This window comes from Pseudophryne corroboree, chromosome 8 (assembly GCF_028390025.1).
Source record: "Pseudophryne corroboree isolate aPseCor3 chromosome 8, aPseCor3.hap2, whole genome shotgun sequence".
In the NCBI taxonomy this organism is placed as follows: Eukaryota; Metazoa; Chordata; class Amphibia; order Anura; family Myobatrachidae; genus Pseudophryne; species Pseudophryne corroboree.
This window is the reverse complement of record NC_086451.1, coordinates 114,091,143-114,116,678: the sequence shown is the minus strand read 5'-3', so window position 1 is coordinate 114,116,678 and position 25,536 is coordinate 114,091,143. Positions and strand designations below refer to the sequence as shown.

General features: G+C 47.9%; 1 protein-coding gene across 4 annotated transcripts in view; it reads left to right on the top strand.

Annotated features, from left to right (window-relative positions):
• POMT1 (protein O-mannosyltransferase 1) overlaps positions 1-25,536 on the top strand; it is a 191,574-nt gene that overhangs the window by 144,829 nt on the left and 21,209 nt on the right. For all 4 annotated transcript variants that reach the window (XM_063936870.1, XM_063936871.1, XM_063936868.1 and 1 more), the window contains 2 exons: positions 4,357-4,483; positions 4,626-4,803. In XM_063936870.1, the coding sequence (XP_063792940.1) occupies positions 4,357-4,483; positions 4,626-4,803 (305 nt within the window). The remainder of the gene's footprint in view (positions 1-4,356; positions 4,484-4,625; positions 4,804-25,536) is intronic.

Sequence of the window (25,536 nt, the reverse complement as noted above, 5' to 3'; positions counted from 1 at the left end):
GGCAGTGCTGGAGGCAATTCACAAGCTGTATTCGCAGCAGGTGATAGTCAAGATACCCCTCCTTCAACAAGGACTGGGTTACTATTCCACAATGTTTGTGGTACCAAAACCGGACGGTTCGGTGAGACCCATTTTAAATTTAAAATCCTTGAACACTTCTATAAGAAGGTTCAAGTTCAAGATGGAATCGCTCAGGGCGGTTATTGCAAGCCTGGACGAGGGGGATTACATGGTATCACTGGACATCAAGGATGCTTACCTGCATGTCCCCATTTACCCTCCTCACCAGGAGTACCTCAGATTTGTGGTACAGGACTGTCATTACCAATTCCAGACGTTGCCGTTTGGTCTGTCCACGGCACCGAGGGTATTTACCAAGGTAATGGCCGAAATGATGATACTCCTTCGGAAAAAGGGAGTTTTAATTATCCCGTACTTGGACGATCTCCTTATAAAGGCGAGGTCCAGGGAACAGTTGTTGATCGGAGTAGCACTAGCTCGGGAAGTGCTACAACAGCACGGCTGGATCCTGAATATTCCAAAGTCGCAGCTGGTTCCTACCAGAGTCTACTGTTCCTAGGGATGGTTCTGGACACAGAACAGAAAAAAGTGTTCCTCCCGGAGGAGAAGGCCAAGGAGTTGTCATCTCTAGTCAGAGACCTCCTAAAACCAAAACAGGTGTCGGTGCACCACTGCACGCGAGTCCTGGGAAAGATGGTGGCTTCTTACGAAGCAATTCCATTCGGAAGGTTCCATGCAAGGATCTTTCAGTGGGATCTGTTGGACAAGTGGTCCGGATCGCATCTTCAGATGCATCAGCTGAGAAACCTTGTCTCCAAGGGCCAGGGTGTCGCTGCTGTGGTGGCTGCAGAGTGCTCATCTTCTAGAGGGCCGCAGATTCGGCATACAGGACTGGATCCTGGTGACCACGGATGCCAGCCTTTGAGGTTGGGGGGCAGTCACACAGGGAAGAAACTTCCAGGGACAATGGTCGAGTCAGGAGACTTCCCTACACATAAATATTCTGGAACTAAGGGCCATTTACAATGCCCTAAGTCAGGCAAGACCCCTGCTTCAACACCAGCCGGTGCTGATCCAGTCAGACAACATCACGGCGGTCGCCCATGTAAACCGACAGGGCGGCACAAGAAGCAGGATGGCGATGGCAGAAGCCACAAGGATTCTCCGATGGGCGGAAAATCATGTGTTCGCACTGTCAGCAGTGTTCATTCCGGGAGTGGACAACTGGGAAGCAGACTTTCTCAGCAGTCACGACCTCCACCCGGGAGAGTGGGGACTTCATCCAGAAGTCTTCCAAATGATTGTACACCGGTGGGAAAGGCCACAGGTGGACATGATGGCGTCCCGCCTCAACAAAAAGCTAAAAAGATATTGCGCCAGGTCAAGGGACCCTCAGGCGATAGCTGTGGACGCTTTAGTGACACCGTGGGTGTACCAGTCGGTTTATGTGTTCCCTCCTCTTCCTCTCATACCCAAGGTACTGAGGATAATAAGAAGGAGAAGAGTAAGAACTATAATCATTGTTCCGGATTGGCCAAGAAGAGCTTGGTACCCAGAACTTCAAGAAATGATATCAGAGGAACCATGGCCTCTGCCGCTCAGACAGGACCTGCTGCAGCAGGGACCCTGTCTGTTCCAAGACTTACCGCGACTGCGTTTGACGGCATGGCGGTTGAACGCAGGATCCTGAAGGAAAAGGGCATTCCGGAGGAAGTCATCCCTACGCTGATTAAAGCTAGGAAGGAGGTAACCGCAAACCATTATCACCGCATATGGCGAAAATATGTTGCGTGGTGTGAGGCCAGAAGGGCCCCAACGGAGGAATTTCAGCTGGGTCCATTTCTGCACTTCCTACAGTCAGGGGTGACTATGGGCCTCAAATTAGGTTCCATTAAGGTCCAGATTTCGGCTCTGTCGATTTTCTTCCAAAAAGAACTGGCTTCACTGCATGAAGTTCAGACGTTTGTTAAAGGAGTGCTGCATATTCAGTCCCCTTTTGTGCCCCCAGTGGCACCTTGGGATCTCAACGTGGTTTTGGATTTCCTTAAGTCACATTGGTTTGAGCCACTTAAAACCGTGGAACTAAAATATCTCACGTGGAAAGTGGTCATGCTGTTGGCCTTGGCTTCGGCCAGGCGTGTGTCAGAATTGGCGGCTTTGTCATGTAAAAGCCCTTATCTGATTTTCCATATGGATAGGGCGGAATTGAGGACTTGTCCCCAATTTCTTCCTAAGGTGGTATCAGATTTTCATTTGAACCAACCTATTGTGGTGCCTGCGGCTACTAAGGACTTGGAGGATTCCAAGTTGCTAGACGTAGTCAGGGCCCTGAAAATCTATGTTTTCAGGACGGCTGGAGTCAGGAAAACTGACTCGCTATTTATCCTGTATGCGCCCAACAAGCTGGGTGCTCCTGCTTCAAAGCAGTCTATTGCTCGCTGGATCTGTAGTACGATTCAACTTGCACATTCTGCGGCTGGACTGCCGCATCCTAAATCTGTAAAAGCCCATTCCACGAGGAAAGTGGGCTCTTCTTGGGCGGCTGCCCGAGGGGTCTCGGCTTTACAACTTTGCCGAGCTGCTACTTGGTCGGGTTCAAACACATTTGCTAAATTCTACAAGTTTGATACCCTGGCTGAGGAGGACCTAGAGTTTGCTCATTCGGTGCTGCAGAGTCATCCGCACTCTCCCGCCCGTTTGGGAGCTTTGGTATAATCCCCATGGTCCTTACGGAGTCCCCAGCATCCACTAGGACGTCAGAGAAAATAAGAATTTACTCACCGGTAATTCTATTTCTCGTAGTCCGTAGTGGATGCTGGGCGCCCATCCCAAGTGCGGATTGTCTGCAAAACTTGTATATAGTTATTGCTTAACTAAAAGGGTTATTGTTATGAGCCATCTGTTCGTGAGGCTCAGTTGTTGTTCATACTGTTAACTGGATATAGTATCACGAGTTGTACGGTGTGATTGGTGTGGCTGGTATGAGTCTTACCCGGGATTTCAAATCCTTCCTTATTGTGTCAGCTCTTCCGGGCACAGTTTCCTAACTGAGGTCTGGAGGAGGGGCATAGAGGGAGGAGCCAGTGCACACCAGGTAGTCCTATTTCTTTCTTAGTTGTGCCCAGTCTCCTGCGGAGCCCGCTATTCCCCATGGTCCTTACGGAGTCCCCAGCATCCACTACGGACTACGAGAAATAGAATTACCGGTGAGTAAATTCTTATTTTTTGTCATGGATCTTCTTCCTTTTTTATGTTCTTCTTCTTCAAAAAAAAAAAAGCAATAAAAGCTACAAGGTTCCATCTAAAAACTTACTTTCCACAAGAATAAAGGCCCAAGCACTAGCTTTGCACCACAGTGGGATGTGGAAATTCCCTAACCAGAGGTAGCAACCTATGGCATGTATGGGATGGCAGGACAAAAATCATACCTCACATTCCAGGTTGATTCAATTGCGGGTGATGTCCGCGATTTAAATCGCATATGCTGCACTTACGGTAGCGTCAAGATTGTGTATTTCAGTCACAGCTATAAGGCGGTGTGAACAAAAATCTGTGAAATTGGGGAGAGTTGCTATGCCATTGCGGCAGTCTCCATGCCATTGCAACGGCACACCACCCGCAATTGAATAGAGCCCCAGGGGTCAGGAATAAGTGACATACAATAAGAGACATCAAGGATCCTCCTGTGTGTCTGTAAAACTGACTGTGCCTAGTAGGTGCTATGGAAATATAGACATAGTTTTGTTGCCCAACTTCCTGTTAGTGGTGGACACCAACAGGGGGCTGCATCCCTTAGGTGGCTGAAGAGGAAACCCTTCTTCTCTCCCCAATTTTCTGCATGTCTCATTCCCCAATTTAGGTTCCACCGCATTAGCAGATGTCTTACTACAGTTGGTAGACATATATCAGTAGCATCACTTGATAGTCAACAGAAGACTTTTCAAGGGCGTCCCATCACTAGTACAGGTCAGAAAATAACAATAAGCTGGTTGCTTTGGGGTCACTTTACATTTTTTGCACAGTTCAAATTTTCATTAATGTCTTTCATTGTGTTTATCATTTGGTAAGATCTATTAATGCTACATGTTGTCTTTGCATACTGGATCTGTGCTCATATAAGAAACTAAATGGCGGGCTATGTAATAAAACTGATGCACGGGAGAAAAGATGGAATCCCTAGCGACCAATCAACTTCTCAGTTACTTTTCTAGAACAGTTTAGAAAATGAAGGCACACTTGTCCTGAGACCCAGTTTTTGGGAATAACCCCTGTAAACATATCTGGTACAAATGTCATACTGATCCCTACTTATTTGTACATCTCTATGCTCAACAGGCTCAGATCCAGCTCCTGGGTAACCCCGTCATTTGGTATTCTGCAAACGTTGGTGTCGTCTTATATGCAGTGCTGTTCCTTTATTACTTGCTGCGCCGACGCAGAGCAGTCTACGACATTCCACAAGGTCTGAATAGGACATTGGTGACTATACAGCCATAATCAAATCTTTATATAAACTTGCAGTTCATGTGTCATCATCATTCGGTTAACTGTATGTCAATCACTCAGTCTACATACATTTATCTTGCTGTTTGTTTGGTCTGCAGGTTACTGGCACTCCTTCCAGCTGGTCGGGGCGTTGTGTCTCGGAGGGTGGGCGGTGAATTACTTTCCTTTCTTCTTAATGGAGAAAACGCTCTTCCTGTATCACTACCTGCCAGCTCTTACCTGCCAGATTTTGCTGCTGCCCCCTCTGTTAGAGCACACTCACCAGCACTTGCTCAGGTAAGCTCACTAGAGAAAGGAAGATGGATACATGGAGTAAAACCTATCTGAGTTAGTAACATTGGCTTCATCATATTACGTATAGCTGTCGCTGAGAAACAAAGGCAGCTGATTTAGGATTGCTGATACCACAGCTTAGAGTGAACTGCATTTTAATTTCCAGTGCAGAGACTTTTTACACTTTGTCCTTTTTTCATGGTGATGCTGCATGAAGTGCAGTGATGGGCCCAACTCTGGCTCATTTGTCGGATGTCCAATCCCACATGATTTCGGTGAGTAACTGTGGGAGAGGAGGAGATACAGGTGACGCCTCCTGACTCATCCTTTGATTGTCAGTCACTGTGCTTATCATAGTGAATGCAGGAGGCAGTTCACGGTCAAAATCAGTCTGCAGAGCATTTGGCGAGATTGAGCAAAGAACATACAGCGCTTCTCTTTTTCCACATTTTGTTATGTTACAACCTTATTCCAAAATGGAATAAATAAATTTTTCCCTCAAAATTCTACAGTTTTTTTTTGAGATTTTTGCAAATGTATTAAAAATAAAAAACTAAGAAATCACATGTACATAAGTAGTCACAGCCTTTGCCATGAAGCTCAAAATTGAGCTCAGGTGCATCCTGTTTCCACTGATCATCCTTGAGATGTTCCTACAGCTTAACTGGAGTCCACCTGTGGTAAATTCAGTTGATTGGACATGATTTGGGAAGGTACACCTGTCTATATAAGGTCCCATACTTGACAGTGCATGTCTGAGCACAAACCAAGCATGAAGTCAAAGGAATTGTCTGTAGACCTCGGAGACAGGATTGTCTTGAGGCACAAATCTGGGGAAGGGTACAGAAAAGCATCTGCTGCTTTGAAGGCCCCAATGAGCACAGTGGCCTCCATCATCCGTAAATGGAAAAAGTTTGTAATTATCAGGACACTTCCTAGAGCTGGCTGGCTGTCTAAACTGATCGATCGGGGGAGAAGGGCCCTAGTCATGGAGATGACCAAGAACCTGATGGTCACTCTGTCAGAGCTACAGCATTCCTCTGTGGAGAGACGAGAACCTTCCAGAAGGACAACAATCTCTGCAGCAATCCACCAATCAGGCCTTTATGGTAGACTGGCCAGACGGAAGCCACTCCTTGGTAAAAAGCACCTGGAGTTTGACAAAATGCACCTGAAGGACTTTCAGACTATGAGAAACAAAATTCTCTGGTCTGATGAGACAAAGATTGAACTCTTTGGCGTGAATGCCAGGCGCCATGTTTGAGGGAAACCAGGCACCGCTCATCACCAAGCCAATACCACCCCTACAGTGAATCATGGTGGTGGCAGCATCGTGCTGTGGGGATGTTTTTCAGTAGCAGAACTGGGAGACTAGTCAGGATAGAGGGAAAGATGAATGCAGCAATGTACAGCGATATCCTGTATGAAAACCTGCTCCAGAGCGCACCTGACCTCAGAGTGGGGCGACGGTTCATCTTTTAGCAGGACAACAACCTTAAGCATACAGGGAAGATATAAAAGGAGTGGCTTCAGGACAATTCTGTGAATGTCCTCGAGTGGCCCAGCCAGAGCCCAGACTTGAATCTGAATGAACATCTCTGGAGAGATCTGTAAATGGCTGTGCACTGACGCTTCCCATCCAACCTGATGGAGCTTGAGAGGTGCTGCAAAGAGGAATGTATTGAGCAAAGGCTGTGAATACTTATGTACATGTGATTTCTTAGTTTTTTATTTGTAATAAGGTTGCAAAAATTTCAGAAAAACTTTTTTCACGTTGTCATTATGGGGTATTGTGTGTAGAATTTTGAGGAAAAAAATGAATTTATTACACTTTGGAATAAGGCTGTAACATAACAAAATGTGAAAAAAAAGTTAAGCACTGTGAATACTTTCTGGATGCACTGTATGGCCTATTTCTCATACCCCCCAGACAGGAACAGACCCAATTGTACAAGCAGAGATTTAAACTGTTCTAGAGCTGCCTTCTCATCTTCCTATTTACTTCTGCACATGAAGCAGTGGCAGGGCTTGCTGGGGGTTGCTGTTCAAATAGCTGAAGTGGTCTTTCCTTGCAGTGTAGTCTTCTAACGTGTGTGTGTGTGTGTGTGTGTGTGTGTGTGTGTGTATGTGTATAGAGAGATAGATAGATATAGTGGTCGAAGTGGGCCGATATGCGGCAGTATGGCATACCAGCACTGGGTTTTGTTAATGAAAAAGAGTGCAGCAGGAGGCTGCGGAAGTGGCCAGCCTGCTGCACTTACAGATGCGGCTCCTGTCCCCGCCCTGCACCCACGTGCGGTTCACCCGGCTCTCTCCTTCCCTGCCGCCGCCGGGGTCCTGCCAGACGCCCACGTGGTTTGTCTCTTGTCCCTGCTGCCGCCGGAGCCCCGCCGGGCGTCCATGTGTGGTGCGCCTGGCTATCGTCACTGCTGCCGCCAGAGCCCCTGTACCTACCGCTGCGGAATGGTAGGCAGCAGGCTTTAATAAATTACAATCCCCAGTGTGTCCCTCTTCCACCCTGCATCCGCCACTCGCACCCTGTATCCTCTCCCACCCTGTACGCCACTTTCACCCTGCGTACTCTCTCACTGCACCCCTCTCACCCTGCGCCCTCTCCCACCCTGCACCCCAGTCTCACCCTGCGTCCTCTCCAACCCTGCACGCCACTCTCACCCAGTGTCCTCTCCCACCCTACACGCCACTCACCCTGCGTTTTCTCTCCCACCCAGAAACCACATCTTCCTCCATCCTACTCACATCCTGCACTCTCTTACCCTGCGTCCTCTCACACCCTGCATCCCCCCTCTCCCATCCTGCGTTCCCACTCTTCCTCTGTTCCTATCCCACCTCCCACCCTGCATCCCCCCTCTCACCCAATGCCCCCGCCCCCCTCCGTCCTTCCTCCACCATGTGTCTTCCCTCTCATCCAGTGCCTGTAAAGGACACACCCCTTGTGATTGGCCACACCCATTTTCGCCACGTGCGCAACAGTACACCCTGGGGTGGACACTACCCTTTTCAATTTCCATACCCTCACTTCCAAATTCCTACTTTGACCACTGTGTATATATATATACATTTGTGGAGTCAAGATTTGTACAAAGCGCCTACTAGTGCAGAGATAATTATAAAGTGACTTAGTGTCAAAGTGTTTTTTAGTGAATAAAGTGACTTTGACAAAAAAGTGCTGAGAAGTGCTGAAATAAATTGGGAGAAAACTTAGCTATCTATACCTCCTCTATTGGTAAACTAATCGGCTCCTTCGGATTTCAGTGTCATTTGTACGCTGATGATACTCAGATCTACCTATCCTCCCCAGATTTGTCACCATCTGTATTGGCTCGTGTCACTGGATGCCTGTCTGACATTTCATCTTGGATGTCATCTCGCCACCTCAAACTCTACATTTCCAAAACAGAATTACAGGTTGAGTATCCCATATCCAAATATTCCGAAATACGGAATATTCCGAAATACGGACTTTTTTGAGTGAGAGTGAGATAGTGAAACCTTTGTTTTTTGATGGCACAATGTACACAAACTTTGTTTAATACACAAAGTTATTAAAAATATTGTATAAAATGACCTTCAGGTTGTGTGTATAAGGTGTATATGAAACATAAATGAATTGTGTGAATGTAGAGACACTTTGTTTAATGCACAAAGTTATAAAAAATATTGGCTAAAATGATCTTCAGGCTGTGTGTATATGGTGTATATGAAACATAAATGCAATCTGTGCTTAGACTTAGGTCCCATCACCATGATATCTCATTATGGTATGCAATTATTCCAAAATACGGAAAAATCCCATATCCAAAATACCTCTGGTCCCAAGCATTTTGGATAAGGGATACTCAACCTGTAATTATTTTCCCACCAGCTAAGGGTAGTTACCAACCTGATATCTCCATAACTGTTGACAATGCAACTATCCACCCTACCCCACAAGCTCGTTGCCTAGGTGTCACCCTTGACTCTGAACTGTCCTTTGTTCCACACATTCAATCTGTCTCTAAATCATGTTACATGCACCTTAAAAACATATCCAAAATACGCCCTGATCTTACACAAGACACTGCAAAAACTCTAATCCATGCACTCATCCTCTCCCGCATTGATTATTGTAATTTTCTCCTTACTGGTCTTCCCAAACATAGGCTTTCACCACTTCAATCCATTTTAAATGCAGCTGCGAGGCTAATCTTCCTCGCCAGACGTTCTTCATCTGCTGATCCGCTCTGTCTGTCCCTCCATTGGTTACCGGTATTCTACCGTGTCAAATATAAAATACTTTTACTTACGTACAAGGCTATTAACCAAACTGCACCAACATACATCTCTTCACTCATCTCAAAATATCTCCCTACCAGACCTCTCTGCTCTGCCCAAGATCTGCGTCTCTCATCCACAAGTATTACCTGTTCCCACTCAAAATTACAGGACTTTACCCGGGTTCACCCACTCTGTGGAATGCACTCCCACGCATAATAAGACTCTCCTCTAGTCTCCAAACCTTTAAACGTTCCCTGAAAACTCATCTCTTCAGACAAGCCTACCAAATTTCAGACCCACACACACAACCTTCAATGCTTCCCTATCTAATTACATCCTCTCTGTACAGTCCCACATAACCTCACATTTTGTCTTTCAACATTGCTGGGTGATCATATCATACAACCCATTAAGAACCTAGCAATCTGGGGAACCATTATGTAACAGGTAGCATCTATCCTTGTTTATCAATGCCTATTTCCCTATAGATTGTAAGCTTGCGAGCAGCGCCTTCCTACCTCTGTCTGTCTGTCTGTCTTTGCCCAGTTTTGTTCTATAACTGTTGTTCTAATTGTAAAGCGCAATGGAATATGCTGCGCTATATAAGAAACTGCTAATAAATAAATAATAAATAAATTAGCTTTTCTCTGACGTCCTAGTGGATGCTGGGAACTCCGTAAGGACCATGGGGTATAGCGGCTCTGCAGGAGACTGGGCACAACTAAAGAAAGCTTTTAGGACTACCTGGTGTGCACTGGCTCCTCCCACTATGACACTCCTCCAGACCTCAGTTAGAATTTTGTGCCCGGCTGAGCTGGATGCACACTAGGGGCTCTCCTGAGCTCCTAGAAAAAGAAAGTATATTTTAGGTTTTTTATTTTCAGTGAGATCTGCTGGCAACAGACTCACTGCTACGAGGGACTTAGGGGAGAGAAGCGAACCTACCTGCTTGCAGCTAGCTTGGGATTCTTAGGCTACTGGACACCATTAGCTCCAGAGGGATCGAACACTGGGCCCGTCCATGATCGTCCGGTCCCGGAGCCTCGCCGCCGTCCCCCTTGCAGAGCCAGAAGCAAGAAGATCTTCCTCAAAATCGGCGGCTGAAGACTCCTGTCTTCATTAAGGTAGCGCACAGCACTGCAGCTGTGCGCCATTGCTCCCTGTGCACACCGCACACTCCGGTCACTATGGGTGCAGGGCGCTGGGGGGGGGGGGCGCCCTGGGCAGCAATTTGAGTACCTTACAGGTGGCAAACACACATAATATAGCCTACTAGGCTATATATGTGTAAAATACCCCTGCCACATTAATTTAATAAAAGCGGGAGAAGTCCGCCGAAAAAGGGGCGGGGCTATCTCCCTCAGCACACTGGCGCCATTTTCTTCACAGTGCAGCTGGAAGACAGCTCCCCAGGCTCTCCCCTGTATTTTTCAGGCTCAAAGGGTTAAAAAGAGAGGGGGGGCACTAAATTTAGGCGCAAAATTGTGTATTATAGCAGCTATAAGGGAAAAATCACTGTGGGTAGTGTGAATCCCTGCATTATATAGCGCTCTGGTGTGTGCTGGCATACTCTCTCTCTGTCTCCCCAAAGGACTTTGTGAGGTCCTGTCCTCAGTCAGAGCATTCCCTGTGTGTGTGCGGTGTGTCGGTACGGCTGTGTCGACATGTTTGATGAGGAAGGTTACGTGGAGGCGGAGCAGATGCCGATAAATGTGATGTTGCCCCCTGTGGGGCCGACACCAGAGTGGATGGATAGGTGTAAGGTATTAACCGACAGTGTCAACTCCTTACATAAAAGGCTGGATGACGTAACAGCTGTGGGACAGCCGGCTTCTCAGCCCGTGGCTGCCCAGGCGTCTCAAAGGCCATCTGGGGCTCAAAAACGCCCGCTACCTCAGATGGCAGACACAGATGTCGACACGGAGTCTGACTCCAGTGTCGACGAGGTTGAGACATATACACAATCCACTAGAACATCCGTTACATGATCTCGGCAATAAAAAATGTGTTACACATTTCTGACATTAACCCAAGTACCACTAAAAAGGGGTTTTATGTGTGGGGAGAAAAAGCAGCCAGTGTTTTGTTCCCCCATCAGATGAATGAATGAAGTGTGTGAAGAAGCGTGGGTTCCCCCGATAAGAAACTGGTAATTTCTCTGACGTCCTAGTGGATGCTGGGAACTCCGTAAGGACCAAGGGGGATAGCGGCTCCGCAGGAGACTGGGCACAAAAGTAAAGCTTTAGGACTACCTGGTGTGCACTGGCTCCTCCCCTTATGACCCTCCTCCAAGCCTCAGTTAAGATACTGTGCTTCATCACACACCTCATTTAATTCCTCAGATTCAGGAAAAACTACAGGTAGTTTTTTCTCACCGAACATAATACCCTTTTTAGTGGTACTGGTATTATCAGAAATATGTAAAACATTTTTCATTGCCTCAATCATGTAACGTGTGGCCCTATTGGAAGTCACGTTTGTCTCTTCCCCGTCGACACTGGAGTCAGTATCCGTGTCGACGTCTGTATCTACCATCTGAGGTAACGGGCGTTTTAGAGCCCCTGATGGCTTTTGAGACGCCTGGACAGGCACAAGCTGAGTAGCCGGCTGTCTCATGTCGTCAACTGTCTTTTGCAAAGAGCTGACACTGTCACGTAATTCCTTCCATAAGATCATCCACTCAGGTGTCGACTCCCTAGGGGGTGACATCTCTATTATAGGCAATTGCTCCGCCTCCACATCATTTTCCTCCTCATACATGTCGACACAGCGTACCGACACACAGCACACACACAGGGAATGCTCTGACAGAGGACAGGACCCCACTAGCCCTTTGGGGAGACAGAGGGAGAGTATGCCAGCACACACCAGAGCGCTATATATATACAGGGATAACCTTAAATAAGTGTTTTCCCCCCTTATAGCTGCTATTTGTTAATATTACGCCAATTAGTGCCCCCTTCTCTTTTTTACCCTGTTTCTGTAGTGCAGGACTGCAGGGGAGAGTCAGGGAGACGTCCTTCCAGCGGAGCTGTGAGGGAAAATGGCGCCTGTGTGCTGAGGAGATAGGCTCCGCCCCCTTCTCGGCGGCCTTTTCTCCCGCTTTTATGTGGAATCTGGCAGGGGTTAAAATTCATCCATATAGCCCTGGGGGCTATATGTGATGTATTTTCGCCAGCCAAGGTGTTTCTATTGCTGCTCAGGGCGCCCCCCCTAGCGCCCTGCACCCTCAGTGACCGGAGTGTGAAGTGTGCTGAGGAGCAATGGCGCACAGCTGCAGTGCTGTGCGCTACCTTGGTGAAGAAAAGATGTCTTCTGCCGCCGATTTTCCGGACCTCTTCTTGCTTCTGGCTCTGTAAGGGGTCCGGCGGCGCGGCTCTGGGACCGGACTCCGAGGCTGGGCCTGTGTTCGGTCCCTCTGGAGCTAATGGTGTCCAGTAGCCTAAGAAGCCCAATCCACTCTGCAAGCAGGTGAGTTCGCTTCTTCTCCCCTTAGTCCCTCGATGCAGTGAGCCTGTTGCCAGCAGGTCTCACTGAAAATAAAAAACCTAAAACTAAACTTTCACTAAGAGCTCAGGAGAGCCCCTAGTGTGCACCCTTCTCGGTCGGGCACAAAAATCTAACTGAGGCTTGGAGGAGGGTCATAGGGGGAGGAGCCAGTGCACACCAGGTAGTCCTAAAGCTTTACTTTTGTGCCCAGTCTCCTGCGGAGCCGCTATCCCCCTTGGTCCTTACGGAGTTCCCAGCATCCACTACGGACTACGAGAAATAGAATTACCGGTGAGTAAATTCTTATTTTCTAAAAAGTTACTGATGGCGTACCCTTTCCCGCCAGAGGATAGGTCACGTGGGGAGATATCCCCTAGGGTGGATAAGGCGCTTACACGTTTGTCAAAAAAGGTGGCACTGCCGTCTAAGGATACGGCCACCTTGAAGGAGCCTGCTTAAAAAAGCAGGAGGCTATCCTGAAGTCTGTATATACACACTCAGGTACTATACTGAGACCTGCAATTGCCTCAGCATGGAGGTGTAGTGCTGCTGCAGCGTGGTCTGTTACCCTGTTAGACAGGGATATTATTTTGCTAACCATAGAGCATATTAAAGACGTCTTATATATGAGGGATGCACAGAGGGATATTTGCCGGCTGGCATCCAGAATTAATGCAATGTCCATTCTGCCAGGAGGGTATTAGGGACCCGGCAGTGGACAGGTGATGCTGATTTTAAAAGGCACATGGAGATTCTGCCTTATAAGGGTGAGGAATTGTTTGGGGATGGTCTCTGGGACCTCGTATCCACAGCAACAGCTGGGAAGAAATTTTTTTTACCTCAGATTCCCTCACAGCCTAAGAAAGCACCGTATTATCAGGAACAGTCCTTTCGGTTTCAGAAAAGCAAGCGGGTCAAAGGCGCTTCCTTTCTGCACAGAGACAAGTGAAGAGGGAAAAAGCTGCACCAGACAGCCAGTTCCCAGGATCAAAAAGCTTCCCCCGCTTCCTCTGAGTCCACCGCATGACGCTGGGGCTCCACAGGTGGAGCCAGGTGCGGTGGGGGCGCGTCTCGGGAACTTCAGCGACCAGTGGGCTCGCTCACAGGTGGATCCCTGGGTTCTGCAAGTAGTATCACAGGGATACAAGCTGGAGTTCGAGGCGACTCCCCCTCGCCGTTACCTCAAATCAGGCTTGCCTGCTGCCCTCGGAGAAAGGGAGGTAGTACTGGCGGCAATTCACAAGCTGTACTTCCAGCAGGTGATAATCAAGGTACCCCTCCTTCAACAAGGCCGGGGTTACTATTCCACAATGTTTGTGGTACCGAAACCAGACTGTTCGGTGAGACCCATTCTAAAATTGAAATCCTTGAACACTTATATACGAAGGTTCAAGTTCAAAATGGAATCGCTCAGGGCGGTTATTGCAAGCCTGGACGAAGGGGATTACAGGGTATCACTGGACATCAAGGATGCTTACCTGCATGTCCCCATTTACCCTCCTCACCAAGAGTACCTCAAAATTGTGGTACAGGACTGTCATTACCAATACCCGGCAATACTCCTTCAAAAAAAGGGAGTTATAATTATCCCGTACTTGGACGATCTCCTTAGAAAGGCGAGGTCCAAGGAGCAGTTGTTGGTCGGAGTAGCACTATTTCGGGAAGTGCTACAACAGCACGGCTGGATTCTGAATATTCCAAAGTCGCAGCTGGTTCCTACGACGCGTCTACTGTTCCTGGGTATGGTTCTGGACACAGAACAGAAAAAAGTTTTCTCCCGGAGGAGAAGGCCAAGGAGTTGTCATCTCTAGTCAGAGACCTCCTAAAACAAATACAGGTGTCGGTGCATCAATGCACGCGAGTCCTGGGAAAGATGGTAGCTTCTTACGAAGAAATACCATTCGGCAGGTTCCATGCAAGGATCTTCCAGTGGGATCTGTTGGACAAGTGGTCCGGGTCGCATCGTCAGATGCATCGGCTGATAACCCTGTCTCCAAGGGCCAGGGTGTCGCTGTTGTGGTGGCTGCAGAGTGCTCATCTTCTAGAGGGCCGCAGATTCGGCATACAGGACGGGGTCCTGGTGACCACGGATGTCAGCCTTCGAGGCTGGGGGGCAGTCACACAGGGAAGAAACTTCCAAGGACAATGGTCGAGGCAGGAGACTTCCCTACACATAAATATTCTGGAACTAAGGGCCATTTACAATGCCCTAAGTCAGGCAAGACCCCTGCTTCAACACCAGCCGGTGCTGATCCAGTCAGACAACATCACGGCGGTCGCCCATGTAAACCGACAGGGCGGCACAAGAAGCAGGATGGCGATGGCAGAAGCCACAAGGATTCTCCGTTGGGCGGAGAATCACATGTTAGCACTGTCAGCAATGTTCATTCCGGGAGTGGACAACTGGGAAGCAGACTTCCTCAGCAGGCACGACCTCCACCCGGGAGAATGGGGACTTCATCCAGAAGTCTTCCAAATGATTGTACACCAGTGGGAAAGGCCACGGGTGGACATGATGGCGTCCCGCCTCAACAAAAAGCTAAAAAGATATTGCGCCAGGTCAAGGGACCCTCAGGCGATCGCTGTGGACGCTCTGGTAACACCGTGGGTGTACCAGTCGGTGTATGTGTTCCCTCCTCTGCCTCTCATACCCAAGGTACTGAGAATAATAAGAAAGAGAGGAGTAAGAACTATACTCGTGGTTCCGGATTGGCCAAGAAGATCTTGGTACCCAGAACTTCAAGAAATGATCTCAGAGGACCCATGGCCTCTGCCGCTCAGACAGGACCTGCTGCAGCAGGGACCCTGTCTGTTCCAAGACTTACCGCGGCTGCGTTTGACGGCATGGCGGTTGAACACCGGATCCTAAAGGAAAAAGGCATTCCGGAGGAAGTCATTCCTACGCTGATTAAGGCGAGGAAAGATGTGACCGCAAAACATTATCACCGTATTTGGCGAAAATATGTTGCTTGGTGTGAGGCCAGAAAGGCCCCAACGGAGGAATTTCAACTGGGTCGATTTCTGCACTTCCTACAGTCAGGAGTGACTATGGGCCTAAAATTGGGTTCCATTAAGGTCCAGATTTCGGCTCTGTCCATTTTCTTCCAAAAAGAACTGGCTTCACCGCCTGAAGTTCAGACTTTTGTTAAGGGAGTGCTGCATATTCAGCCCCCGTTTGTGCCTCCAGTGGCACCGTGGGATCTCAACGTGGTGTTGGATTTCCTGAAGTCGCATTGGTTTGAGCCACTTAAAACCATGGAGCTAAAATACCTCACGTGGAAAGTGGTCATGCTGTTGGCCTTGGCGTCGGCCAGGCGTGTATCAGAATTGGCGGCTTTGTCATGCAAAAGCCCTTATCTGATTTTTCATATGGATAGGGCGGAATTGAGGACGCGTTCCCAATTCCTTCCTAAGGTGGTATCAGCTTTTCATGTGAACCAACCTATTGTGGTGCCTGCGGCTACTCGGGACTTGGAGGACTCCAAGTTGCTGGACGTAGTCAGGGCCCTGAAAATATGTTTCCAGGACGGCTGGAGTCAGAAAAACTGACTCGCTATTTATCCTGTATGCACCCAACAAGCTGGGTGCTCCTGCTTCTAAGCAGACTATTGCTCGCTGGATCTGTAGCACGATTCAACTTGCACATTCTGCGGCTGGACTGCCGCATCCTAAATCTGTAAAAGCCCATTCCACGAGGAAAGTGGGCTCTTCTTGGGCGGCTGCCCGAGGGGTCTCGGCTTTACAACTTTGCCGAGCTGCTACTTGGTCGGGTTCAAACACTTTTGCAAGATTCTACAAGTTTGATACCCTGGCTAAGAAGGACCTTGAGTTTGCTCATTCGGTGCTGCAGAGTCATCCGCACTCTCCCGCCCGTTTGGGAGCTTTGGTATAATTCCCATGGTCCTTACGGAGTTCCCAGCATCCACTAGGACGTCAGAGAAAATAAGATTTTACTCACCGGTAAATCTATTTCTCGTAGTCCGTAGTGGATGCTGGGCGCCCATCCCAAGTGCGGATTGTCTGAAAAACTTGTATATAGTTATTGCTTAACTAAAGGGTTATTGTTATGAGCCATCTGTTGGTGAGGCTCAGTTGTTATTCATACTGTTAACTGGGTATAGCATCACGAGTTATACGGTGTGATTGGTGTGGCTGGTATGAGTCTTACCCGGGATTCAAAATCCTTCCTTATTGTGTCAGCTCTTCCGGGCACAGTATCCTAACTGAGGTCTGGAGGAGGGTCATAGTGGGAGAAGCCAGTGCACACCAGGTAGTCCTAAAGCTTTCTTTAGTTGTGCCCAGTCTCCTGCGGAGCCGCTATTCCCCATGGTCCTTACGGAGTTCCCAGCATCCACTACGGACTACGAGAAATAGATTTACCGGTGAGTAAAATCGTATTTTTCCTTTGTCTTCGGTCACTTGTCCATTAAAATTCCAAGATATACATAAAAGAGAAAAATAAAAACAAGCCTCGTGTGTACGGTCTTAAAGCCACATATCTGTAAAAAAGCCCCTTGATAAATTCCAGGCTAAGGACGAAACGCATCTGGACCTTGCCGTACCTAGGAATGCCACCTGTGCACAGTTAAGCTCATATATATAGTCTTTCTTGTACTGCTTTTCTTGTATTGCTACCTACCAATTTCTGTTATGCTGTTTTTATATATTTTTTTATATAATTAAAAACTGAAAAGTATGTAGTAGTGAAAGAAAGTTTATCATTTCTTGTGGGTCACTATCCCAGCTACACACAGTTTTTTTTAATATATAGTGTTTTTACAGATATGTGGTTTTAAGACAGTACATACGATGCTTGTTTTTTTTTTTCTTCCTCTCTCTCTAGCATCCATAAGGGATATTGAGGACAGATTAGTACAATGGGGTAAAGACGAGTCCAAAGGAGCCAGTGCACTTTAAATTTCTTAAACTGGGTGTGTTGGCTCCTCCCCTCTATGCCTCAGTTTAGAAAAAAGTGCCCTCAGGAGAGAATGCACACTCTGCAAGCTCCAGAGTTTTTCTTCAATTTCTTTTAAACTTTTATTTCTTTCAGTATGCTGCACTTACACCGTGGGAGTTAGGGAAGGGGGGGGTGGCCTCTTGAGGTGCAGAGCTGCTTTCCCGCTGCAGGGGCTGTTTGATCAGCGGGGCATGGCGCCTTGGCTGTCGCATCTGCAGCATGCCGCACACCCCTAACGCTGCCTGAAGGTGATCGTCGGTGGTGAGTACACACCGGGGACCCCGCTAGGAGGGTCCCCCGGTTCACTGTGCGGCAGAAGAGGTGCTGCGTGGGTGAGGCGTACAGGTCCCGCCTGGGGGTGACCCGCTGTAGCCCCTGCGTGAGACTGGCTATGTATTCTTGTACCAAGCATTTATGTGAGGCTACAAACACATAGCGAGACATGGCCATTGTAAATATTACACAGTAGCTCCGGCACCATTACGGGGGCGGGGCTAGATCAGAGCAGACTCAGCGGCATTTTGGCACCTTCCTCTGCATAAGCAGCAGCCTCATACAGCTCCTCCATAACGGTCACTGCTGGATCATTGGTACCAGGTGTAGAGGGGGAGAGCCGCTATATTGTGCACAAATATCATTCCTCTGAGGGATTTTTCATAAGACAGTCTCACTGTTGGTTCTGTTTATGTAAAACGCTGACAGTCTCACTGGGGCTTTGCAGCGTTGGGTGAGCTGGTGTCCTCTCTCTCATGTGTCTCCTCTCACATGCAATAGGGCAGGCTTGTATTGTAATTCAGGCTGTATTGTATGTATACTATTGTATTGTATATTGTACCTGTTTTTCTTCTTCACAATGGTAAAACAGAAGTTACGCAGTGTATGTAATTCTAGATTCTCCCCTATCTCATCTAGCTCAATATCATGTGAGCAGTGTAGTCAGTCATCACAAACTCCTCATCAGGCCTATCTGCGGTGTGCCCTACTGAACGATCATTATTAGTTTCAGGCGTTACCCTTCGGCCTGTCTACAGCTCCGAGGGTGTTCACGAAGGTGATGGCGGAAATGATGTTTCAGCTCAGGGTCCAGGGGGTCAACGTAACTCCATAACTGGACGATCTCCTGATAAATGCAAGTTCCAGGGAGCTTCTATTGCTCCATATAGATCGCACTTTCCAACTTCTGTCTCACCACGGGTGGATCCTCAACCTGCATAAGTACCACCTGGAACCGTCTCGGCGGCTCCTGTTTCTGGGGATGCTCCTGGATACTATAGCATACATCAATCGACAAGGAGGGACAAAAAGCAGAGTCTGCATGTGAGAAATGTCAAGAATACTCCTCTGGTCAGAAATAAATGCAAGAGCGCTGTCGGCAATCTTCATTCCAGGGGTGAACACCTGAGAAGCGGATTTCCTCAGTCGCCACGATCTCCACCCAGGTGAGTGGGGACTACACCCTTTGGGTGTTTTTCGACAGATCATCGACAGGTGGGGCTGCCCACAAATCGACATGATGGCCTCTTACCTCAACAAGAAGCTTCGTTGCTATTGCTCATGAACCAGAGACCCCCAGACGAGCGCAGTGGATGTGCTGTCAGCGCCTTGGCCTTACCAGCTGGTCTACCTATTTCCTCCAATTCCGTTGATCCCCAGGGTACTCAAGAGAATCAGGCATCAAGGAGTTCAGGCAATCTTGATTGGCCCCGAAGAGCATGGTACGTGGCTCTTCTGGACATGTCCATGGAGGACCCTTGGCCTTTGCTGCCAAGAAGAGATCTTCAGCAAGGACCGTTCGTCTACCCGGACTTACAGCGGCTTCTTTTAACGGCATGGAAATTGAGCGGAATATCCTAGCTTACAAATGGCTTTCCAAAAAGGTCATTGCCACTATGGTGCAAGCCAGAAAACCTGTGACGTCAAAACACTATCATAATATCTGGCGGAGATATGTCTCTTGGTGCGAGGAAAGCACATATCCATCAGCGCAATTCCACTTGGGGAGATTCCTTAGTTTCCTGCAGACTGTGGTGGATAAAGGCTTACGTCTTGGATCCATTAAGGTCCAGATTTCGTCTCTTTCCGTCTTCTTCCAGAATAAGTTGGCTCTCCTGCCAGAAGTTCAGACCTTCTTGCAAGGGGTGCTTCACATACAACCTCCGTTTTTGCCGCCTATGGCACCTTGGGATCTCGATGTAGTGTAACGCATTCTACAGTCCTCCTGGTTTGAACCTCTGATGACGGTAGAAGACAAGTACCTCATATGGAAGACTGTGATGTTACGGGCCTTGGCTTCTGCTAGACGTGTCTCAGAGTTAGGGGCTTTATCGTGTCAAAGTCCCTACTTGGTCTTTTACGAGAACAGTGCGGAGCTCATGACTAGATAGCAGTTCCTGCCGAAGGTAGTCTCCGCGTTTCATTTGAATCAACCTATTGTGATTCCGTCCAGTTCTGGCACTTCTGCGAGCCTTGAAAATCTGTCATGAGGACGGCTCAGATCAGGAAGACAAATTTCTTGTTTGTGATGTATGATGCGCAGAAAAAGGGTTGCCCTACTTCAAAGCAGTCTATTGCTCGTTGAATTTAGCTTACTATCCAACAGGCTTATGTGTCGGCACCCTTACCTGTTCCACAGTCTCTGAAGGCCCACTCTACGAGATTGGTGGGGTCTTCCAAAGCGGCTGCCTGTGGAGTCTTGGCCCTCCAACTGTGCCGTGCTACTACGTGGTCAGGGAAGAACACCTTTGTGAAGTTGTACAAATTTGATACCCTGGCCAAAGAGGATACCCAGTTTGGGCAGGCGGTGCTGCAGATGTCTCCGCACGTTCCCGCCCATTCTGGAAGCTTTGGGACATCCCATCGTACTAATCTGTCCCAGTATCCCTTATGGGTGCTAGAGAAAATAAGATTTTAAATACCTACCGGTAAATCCTTTTTCTCGTTGTCCATAAGGGATATTGGGCGCCTGCCTCTGTGCAGTAACTTTCTGCAGGTTCTCTGTTTTGTGTTATCTTTTCAGCTGTTACTGTTAATGTTGCTAGCCGTTGCTGGCCCGGTTGTGTTTTGGTGTGCTGGTTTGTAAGTCTCACCACACTTATTGTTATGTTCCTTCTCTCAAGTATGTCATTCTCCTTCGGGCACTGTTTTACCTATAACTGACCTGTAGGAGGGGAGGAGCCAGCACACATAGTTGAAGAAATTTAAAGTGCACTGGCTCCTTTGGACCCGTCTATACCCCATCGTACTAATTTTGTCCCCAATATGCCTTATGGACTACGAGAAATGGATTTACCGGTAGGTATTTAAAATCCTATTTTTATGTAGATCTCGGAATTTTAATGGTCATATGACCGAAGACAAAAAGGAAAAAGCTAAGTTTCCTCACAATTTATTTCAGCACTTCTTTGTCAGTCACTTTATTCACTAAAAAACACTTTTTTGACACGAAGTCACTCTATAATTATCTCTGCACTAGTAGGTGCTTTGTTCAAATCTTGACTCCATTTCTACATTTGTGTGATTCACACGTGTTAATTGTTTGAAGCAGCCAATAAATAAATATATATATATATATATATATATATATATATATGTATGTATATATATATATATATATATATATATATATATATATATATGTATGTAAATATAAATTCCGTTTTAGGCAGGTGTGGAAAAAATGCTGCAAAGTAAGAATGCTTTCAAAAATAGAAGTGTTAATAGTTTATATTTATAAATTAACAAAATGCAAAGTAAATAAACAAAAGAGAAATCAAAATCACATCAATAATGTGAACACTCTGCCTTCAAAACAGCATCAGTTCTTCTAGGTACACTTGCACACAGTTTTTGAAGGAACTCTGCAGGGAGGCTGTTCTATACATCTTGGAGACCTAACCACAGATTATGTATGTAGGCTTGCTCAGATCCTTCTGTCTCTTCATATAATCCCAGACAGACTCGATGTTGAGATTAGGGATCTGTGGGGGCCATATCATCCCTTCCAGGACTCCTTGTTCATTTATATGCTGAAGATAGCGTAGAACGATATTGGCTGTATGTTTGGGGTTGTTGTCCTGCTGCAGAATAAATCTGGAGACAGTCGGCTGCCTTCCTGATGGTATTGTATGTTGGAAAAGTACTGCCTGTATTGAGGACACCATTAATCCTAACTACATTTGCTGAAATACAGCCCCAAACTTGCAAGGACCCCCCACCATGCTTCACTGTTGCTTGTAGATACTTATTGTTCATTATTGTACCGGTCTCCAGCCCTCTGGCAAACAAACGGTCTTCTGTTAGAGCCAAATATTAAAATTTTTAACTCATCAGTCCAGAGCACCTGCTGCCATTTTTCTACACCCTAGTTCCTATGTTTTCTCTTACGTCCTAGAGGATGCTGGAGACTCCGTAAGGACCATGGGGTATAGACGGGCTCCGCAGGAGATAGGGCACCTAAAAAGAACTTTGACTATGGGTGTGCACTGGCTCCTCCCTCTATGCCCCTCCTCCAGACCTCAGTTAGATCTTGTGCCCAGAGGAGAATGGGTGCACTGCAGAGGGCTCTCCAGAGTTTTCTGTGGAAAAAGAATTTTGTTAGGTTTCTTATTTTCATGGAGTCCTGTTGGCAACAGGCTCCCTGCATCGTGGGACCGAGGAAAGGGGGGGGGGGGGGGGGCGGCCCGCCCTGGGCAGCAATAAACCTCAATTTGGCCATAAATACGATGGATTAGGCTGTGGGACAGTAAATCCGCAGACCCCCGCCATTTTATTAGTATATGATGATGGGACCGAAGCCCGCCGTCGGGTGGGCGGGGCTTGATCCTCAGCACTAACCAGCGCCATTTTCTCCACAGAGGCTGCATAAGAAAACGCTGGCTCCCTGTTCTCTCCCCTGCTGAGCTTCACAGGTTGGAAAAGGAGGAGGGGGGCACTTTGGCGACGCAGTGAGTGGAGATTACAATTATAAACATATAACAGCGCTATCTGGTCATATATTCCAGTGTTTTTAAGCGCTGAGTGTGTGCTGGCATACTCTATCTCTCTGTCTCTCCTAAGGGCCTGGTTGGGGTTTTGTCCCCTTATAGGTAACTCCCTGTGTGTGTGGGGTGTCGGTACGTGTGTGTCGACATGTCTGAGGCGGAAGGCTTCTCCAAGGAGGAGGTGGAGTAAATGAGTGGTGTGTCCCCGTCGGTTGTGCCGACTCCAGATTGGATGGACATGTGACATACGTTGCATGCAAGTGTGGCATCTTTACATAAAAGGCTTGATAAGGCTGGTTTAGGGGGGACATCAGGCGGTCAATCCTCAGATTGGACCGACTCACAGGGCCCGTCGGGGTCTCAAAAGCGTCCCTTAACACAAGACACTACTACCGACACGGATTCTGATTCCAGTGTCTATGACGAAGTAAAATTGCACCCTAGGGTGACTAAAACCATTCAGTGTATTATTGTGGCAATAAGGGATGTGTTGCATATTGTGGATGAACCCTCGGCCCCCGACACAAGGGTACACATGTTTAAGGAAAAGAAACAAATTATTAATTTTCCCACATCTCATGAATTAAATGAGTTCTTTGGAAAAGCTTGGGAGACTCCGGATAAGAGACCGCAGATCCCCAAAATAATTTTTATGGCATACCCTTTCCCTAAGCAGGACAGGGAGATTTGGGAATTACCCCCCACTGTGGACAAGGCCCTGACGCGCTTGTCCAAGAAAGTGGCGCTACCGTCTCCTGACACAGCGGCCCTTAAGGACCCTGCAGATCGCAGGCAAGAAACTACCTTAAAGGGTATTTATTCTCATACGGGTGCTGTGCTAAAACCGACGATTGCGTCGGCATGGGTGTGTGGCGCAATTGCAGCTTGGACAGATGAGCTGACAGATCAAGTTGATACTATGGATAAGGATACTATATTCCTAACTCTAGCCCATATAAAAGACGCAGTCTTATTTAGGAGAGATGCTCAGAGGGACATTGGATTGCTAGCTTCTAGGGCCAATGCCATGTCTATCTCCGCGAGAAGATCCTAATGGACGGGTGATACGGATTCCAAAAAACATATGGAAGTACTACCCTATAAGGGTGATGTATTGTTTGGGGATGGGCTGACGGACCTGGTTTCCACAGCTACAGCAGGTAAATCAATTTTTTTTACCATATATTCCCCAACAGCAAAAGAAAGCAACACCCTATCAGATGCAGTCCTTTCGGTCGCACAAGTCCAAAAGAGGTCGGGGATCCTCTTTCCTCGCCAAAGGTAAGGGCAGAGGCAAGAGAGCACCTGCTTCGGCAGGTGCCCAGGAACAAAAGTCCTCCCCGGCTGCTCCAAAACCCACAGCATGACGCTGAGGGAGTCCGCACCGGTGGAGGCACGTCTTCGACTTTTCAGTCAGGCCTGGGTCAGATCGGACCTGAATCCCTGGGTGTTGGAAATAGTTTCACAGGGTTACAAACTGGAATTCGAGGAGGTGCCCCCGCGACGATTTTTCAAGTCGGCCCTACCAGCTTCCACATCGGAAAGGGATGTAGTGTTAGCTGCAATTCAAACGCTGTGTATACAGCAAGTGATAATCAAGGTTCCCCTGCACCAGCAGGGAAGAGGTTACTACTCAACCCTATTTGTGGTCCCGAAACCGGACGGTTCGGTCAGACCGATTTTGAATCTGAAATCCCTAAACCTGTACATCAAAAGATTCAAATTCAAAATGGAATCACTCAGAGCGATAATAGCCAACATGGAGGAGGGGGAGTTTATGGTGTCTCTGGACATAAAGGATGCGTACCTTCATGTCCCCATATATGCCCCCCATCAGGAATACCTCAGATTCGCTGTACAGGATTGTCATTACCAATTTCAGACGTTGCCGTTTGGACTTTCCATGGCCCCGAGGATTTTCACCAATATAATGGCGGAAATGATGGTGGTCCTGCGCAAGCATGGAGTCACAATTATCCCATACTTGGACGATCTCCTGATAAAAGCAAGATCAAGAGAGAAATTACTGAGCAGTGTGGCGCTCTCTCTGAGAGTGCTCCAGCAACACGGTTGGATTCTAAATCTACCGAAGTCACAGTTGATTCCGACAAATCGTCTACCGTTCCTAGGTATGATACTGGATACGGAACAAATGAAGGTCTTCCTCCCAATAGAGAAAGCCCAAGACATCCAGAACATGGTCAGAGACCTGCTAAAACCGAAAAGGGTGTCAGTTCACCAATGCACTCGAGTTCTGGGGAAAATGGTGGCGGCCTACGAGGCCATTCCCTTCGGAAGGTTCCATGCAAGGACTATTCAATGGGACCTTCTGGACAAGTGGTCCGGGTCCCATCTGCATTTACATCGGAAAATAACTCTGTCCTCAGGAACCAGAGTGTCCCTCCTGTGGTGGTTGCAGAGTGCTCACCTGCTGGAGGGTCGCCGGTTCGGGATTCAGGACTGGATCCTGGTTACCACGGACGCGAGCCTCCGAGGATGGGGAGCGGTCACACAGGGAAAGACTTTTCAGGGTCTTTGGTCAGACCAGGAGTCCTGTCTACACATCAGTGTGTTGGAACTCAGGGCCATTTACAACGGCCTTCGACAAGCGGAGAGTTTTCTTCGAAACCTTCCGGTTCTGATTCAATCAGACAATGTCACAGCAGTGGCTCATGTGAACCGCCAAGGCGGGACAAGAAGCAGAGTCGCAATGGCGGAAGCCACAAGGATCCTTCGCTGGGCGGAAAATCATGTAAGCGCTCTGTCGGCTGTCTTCATTCCGGGAGTGGACAACTGGGAAGCAGACTTCCTCAGCAGACACGATCTCCATCCAGGAGAGTGGGGACTTCATCAAGAAGTCTTTGCAGACGTAACACGTCTTTGGGGAACTCCTCAAATAGACATGATGGCGTCACGCCTCAACAAAAAACTTCGGAGATATTGCGCCAGATCTCGGGACCCTCAGGCAGTAGCAGTAGACGCACTGGTAACACCGTGGGTGTTCGACTCGGTCTACGTGTTCCCCCCTCTTCCTCT